This window comes from Chiloscyllium plagiosum, chromosome 31, assembly GCF_004010195.1.
Source record: "Chiloscyllium plagiosum isolate BGI_BamShark_2017 chromosome 31, ASM401019v2, whole genome shotgun sequence".
NCBI classification, from domain to species: Eukaryota; Metazoa; Chordata; class Chondrichthyes; order Orectolobiformes; family Hemiscylliidae; genus Chiloscyllium; species Chiloscyllium plagiosum.
In genome coordinates this window covers 42,931,096-42,936,324 of record NC_057740.1, presented here as the reverse complement: position 1 = coordinate 42,936,324, position 5,229 = coordinate 42,931,096, and the positions used below count along the sequence as shown (strand labels likewise).

Below are 5,229 nucleotides of genomic sequence, written 5' to 3'. Positions count from 1 at the left end.
TGTCCCCACCAGTACTGTACCCCAGTGGTATACAGTGACAGACCTGTCCCCACCAGTACTGTACCCCAGTGTTATACAGTGACAGACCTGTCCCCACCAGGACTGTCCCCAGTGTTATGCAATTGCAGACCTGTCCCCAGCAGTACTGTACCCCAGTGTTATAGAGTGATCGACATGTCCCCACCAATACAGTACCCCAATGTTATACAGTGACAGATCTGTCCCCAGCAGTACTGTACCCCAGTGTTTTACATTGACAGACAGACCTGTCCCCACCAGAACTGTACACCAATGTTATACAGTGATAGACCTGTCCCCACCAATACAGTACCCCAGTGTTATACAGGAACAGATCTGTCCCCACCAGAACTGTACCCCAGTGATATATACTGACAGACCTGTCCTCTCCCGTACTGTACCACAGTATTATACAGTGACAGACCTGTCCCCACTAATACTGTACTCCAGTGTAATACAGTGACAGACCTGTCCCCACCAATACAGTACCCCAGTGTTATACAGGAACAGATCTGTCCCCACCAGTACTGTACCCCAGTGTTATATACTGACAGACCTGTCCTCTCCAGTACTGTACCACAGTGTTATACAGTGACAGACCTGTCCCCACCAGTACTGTATCCCAGTGTTATACAGTGACAGACCTGTCCCCAGCAGTACTGTACTCCAGTGTTTAACAGTGACAGACGTGTCACCACCAGTAATGTACTCCAATGTTATACAGTGACTGATCTGTCCCCAGCCGTACTGTACCCTAGTGTTTTACATTGACTGACCTGTCCCCACCAGAACTGTACACCAATGTTATACAGTGATAGACCTGTCCCCACCAATACTGTACCCCAGTGTTATACAGTGACAGACCTGTCCCCACCAGTACTTTACCCCAGTGTTATACAGTGACAGACCTGTCCCCACCAATACTGTACCCCAGTGTTATGCAGTGACAGACCTGTCCTTACCAGTACTGTACCCCAGTGTTTAACAGTGATAGACATGTCCCCACCAGTAATGTACTCCAATGTTATACAGTGACTGATCTGTCCCCAGCAGTACTGTATCCCAGTGTTTTACATTGACAGACCTGTCCCCACCAGAACTGTACACCAGTGTTATACAGTGGCAGACCTGTCCCCACCAGTACTGTACCCCAGTGTTATACAGTGACAGACCTGTCCCCACCAGTACTGTACCCCAGTGTAATACAGTGACAGACCTGTCCCCAGCAGTACTGTACCCCTGTGTTATTCAGTGACAGATCCCTTCCAGCACATCTTCATTCAGGACAATTCTCTTCTCATTTTTTGAGCAAGTGTCATCCTGGAGACCCGGTGGTCTGACTGACTGGTCAGGGAACTACAGGGACTAGCCTAACTAACAGTAAGTGCTGAAATGTGTATAAATATTTCTAATAGTCTGTTAATAATGTTGTTTAACAATAATTAGCACTTAGTGAAGTATATTAGATCTAGCAGTGCAGGCAATGGTGTTGATCTTGGATGATGTGGGAGCTCACACATCCCATTGTAAGCCACAGTGACCATAACTACAGTAATGCTAAATGGACTGGTCACAAGGGCCGTAAACTAGTCAGAGAGTCGGGTTTGGGAAAGCTTATTAAAGTTGTTAATTAATAAGCTAGAGAATATGGAAGGGGTCAGGAATCTGACTTCAGGCACGGCTGATAAAGGAACTGTGAGACGGGTGGCAGTGAACACAGGATTGAGGGTATGGGACTTAAATGCACGCAGTATACATAGGTAGTGACCTTGTAGCAAAGATTGTAGCTTCCAGTTTCAGTGTTGTGGGTATCACAGAGACATGCCGGCAAGGGATCCCTGCTGGGAACTAAATATCCAATGATACATGTCCTATCAAAAGACTGGGTAGAGGGGTGCGGTTGCCCCATTAGTAAGAAATTAAATTAAATCGATAGCAAGAAGTGATGTCGACAAGGAGGTTGTCAAATCTGTCTGGGTAGAATTGAGGTACTACAAAGGATTAATGACCCTAATGGGAATTATGCAGAGGTCTCCTAGCAGTATTCAGGATGTGGGACAGAAAATAACTCAGACATGTGAGAAAGGCACTATTACAATAATCATGGGGGACTTCCATAGACAGGTAGACCAGGCATATCCAGTTAGTAGCGGAGCACAAGGAAAGGACTTTGTGGAATGGCTACAAGATGGTTTTTTTGAGCAGCTTGTGGTAGAACTCACTAGGGAGCAGGTGGTTCTGGATTGATGATGTGTAATGAAGCAGATTTGATTAGGGAAGTTAACATGAAGGAACCCCTAAGGGGCAGTGACCAGAATATGGTAGAATTCACCCTGCAGTTTGAGATGGAATGGTATTACAATTGGGTAAAGGTAACTGCAAAGATATGACAGAGAAGCTGGCCAAGTTGATTCTCCTGCTTCTCGGATATTGCCTGACCTGCTGTGCTTTCCCAGCGCCACACTTTTCAACTCTGATCTCCAGCATCTGTTTGGAAGGGGAAGCCTAACAGGGAAGACGGTGGAGCAGCAATGGCAGGAGTTTCTGGGAGTAGATCGGGAGGGACAGTAGAAATTCATCCCAAGGAAGAAAAAACACACTAAGGGGAGAATGAGGTAACCCACGGCTGATAAGGGAAGTCAGGGACAGCATAATTGCAAAAGAAAAAGCATACAATGTGGTGAAGATTAATGGGAAGCCAGAAGATTGGGAGCCTTTAAAAATCAGCAGACAATAACTAAAAAAACAATTGGGGGGAGAAGATGAAATATGAGGGTGTGCTGGCTAGTAATATTAAAGAAGATTGCAAGTTTTTTTTAGATATATGTAAAAAATAAGATACTGGCCAGAAGATTGGGAGCCTTTAAAAATCAGCAGACAATAACTAAAAAAGCAATTGGGGGGAGAAGATGAAATATGAGGGTGGGCTGGCTAGTAATATTAAAGAAGATTGCAAGTTTTTTTTAGATATATGTAAAAAATAAGATACTGGCAAGAGTGGACATTGGACTGCTGAAAATGAGACTGGAATAGGGAACTAAGAAATGGTGGACGAACTGGAGGTACTTTGCATCAGTCTTCACAATGGAAGACACCAGCAGCATACCTGAACTTCAAGAGATTCAGGGACAGAGGTGAGTATAATGGTCATCACTAAGGAGAAGTTTTTGGGGAAGATGAAACGCCTGAATGTGAATAAATAACCCGGACCAGACAGACTACACCCCAGAGTTCTGAAGGAGATAGCTGAAGAGGTTGTGGAGGCATTGGTGGTGATCTTTCAGGAATCAATGGAATATGGGAGGGTCCCAGAGGACTGGAAAATGTCTAAGAAGGAAGGCAGAAAACAGCAAACAGAAAACTATAGACTGGTTAGCCTGACTTTGGTCATTGGTAAGATTTTAGATTCCATTATTAAGGATGAGATTGTGGATTTCTTGGAAGTGCATAGTGAAATAGGGCTGAGTCAGCATGGCTTTGTCAAGGGGTCGTCAGTGATGAGACCACAACCATTCACATTATACATCAACGATCTGGAGAAAGGAACTAAGCACATTGGACCTTTGTTTGCGCACAAAGATAAGCGAATGGGCAGGTAGTAGTGAGGAAGCAGGGAGGCCACAGAATGATTTGGACAGGCTCGGCCTTGGCAAAGGAGTGGCAGGAGGAATATGATGTGGGAAAAAGTGAGGTTATGTATGTTGTTAGAAAGAATAAAGGTGTAGAGTATTTTCTAAATGAGGAAAGACTTCGGAAATCTGAAGCACAAAGGAACTTGGAGTCCCAGTTAAGGATTCTCTTAAGGTTAACATGCAGGTTCAGTTGGTTTCTGGGAAGGCAAATTTATTGTTAATATTCATTTCGAAAGGACTAGCATATAGGAGCAGGGATGTACTGCTGAGGCTGTATAGGGCTTTGGTTAGACCGAATTGGAATATTGTGACCAGTTTTGGGCTCTGTATCTGAGGGAGGATGTGCAGGTGTTGGAGGGGGTCTGGGAGGTTTACAAGAATGATCCTTAGAGTGAAAGGCCTGTCCTATGAGGAGTAGTTGATGACTGTGTCTGTACGCGATGGAGTTTAGAAGGATGGAGGAGGTCTGACAGAAACTTAGAAAATACTGAGACTCCTGGGTAGAGTGGATGTGGGGAAGATGTTTCCAACAGTAAGAGGGACTAGGACCTGAAGGCACAGCCTCAGCGTGAAGAGACAACCCTTTAGAACTGAGTTAAGAGGGAATTTCTTCAGAGGGTGGGGAACCTGTGGAACTCATTGGTGCAGAGGACTGTGGAGGCCAAGTCACTGAGTGTATTTAAGACAGAGATAGATAGATTCTTGGTTGGCAAGGGGGATCGAGGGTTATGGGGAGAAGGCAGGAGAATGGGGTTGAGAAACATATCAGCATGATTGAATAGTGGAGCAGGGTGAATGGGCCAAGCAGCCTAATTCTGCTCCTGCAGCTTATGGTATCATAATTTTCCCATCTCCAGATTAGAACATTGTGCTCTCACTCTGACTGGCTCCTCATTGATTTTCCTATAAGCCCCATCACTACACTGACTGAGAGAATGGATGCTATGTTGGGAAAGGGGTATCAGGGCCACAAAGCTAAGGTAGCCAGGTGGCTTTCAGATACAAATCAACTGAGAATGATGAACCAGATTTGAGGGGCTGAGTGGTCTCTTTTCCCCAACTTTACCTGCATTTTTCTCTCACTGCTATCATCTTTGATGTTTAACACAGTGGGCTATTCAGCCTTGGTATGCTGCACTGTCAGCCTCAATGCTTCTATTAGATTCAGTGAAGGACAGGTCTCTGCTGTATGCCATGTTCCTAATTAGCATCTGCTCTGAATCCACACAGATACCATGATAAACAGGAAGTCACAAGCAACTTTTTGGGAGCAATGTGGCTAATCTCAATCACGTTTCTGTCGATTGGATATGGGGATATGGTGCCTCATACATACTGCGGGAAGGGGGTCTGCCTGCTCACGGGGATTATGGTAAGATTTTATGATAAAATTAGTTATCCACTCGCAGGGTCCCACATAATGAGGTGGATTTGGGGAGTACTGGGGAAAAAGTGGGGGAGGTGGGAGATGGGAGGGAGGAGGGAGATGGGATTGAGGAAGGAGGGAGATGGGATTGAGGGAGGAGGGAGATGGGATTATGGGAGATGGGATTGAGGAAAATGGGATTGAAGGAGGTGG

The 5,229-nt window shown here is 45.3% G+C and overlaps 1 protein-coding gene across 5 annotated transcripts in view; it reads left to right on the top strand.

The window, feature by feature from the left end:
- LOC122565502 (small conductance calcium-activated potassium channel protein 2-like) overlaps positions 1-5,229 on the top strand; it is a 101,293-nt gene that overhangs the window by 75,686 nt on the left and 20,378 nt on the right. For all 5 annotated transcript variants that reach the window (XM_043721542.1, XM_043721541.1, XM_043721540.1 and 2 more), the window contains one exon: positions 4,881-5,022. In XM_043721542.1, coding sequence (XP_043577477.1) covers positions 4,881-5,022 — 142 coding nt within the window. The remainder of the gene's footprint in view (positions 1-4,880; positions 5,023-5,229) is intronic.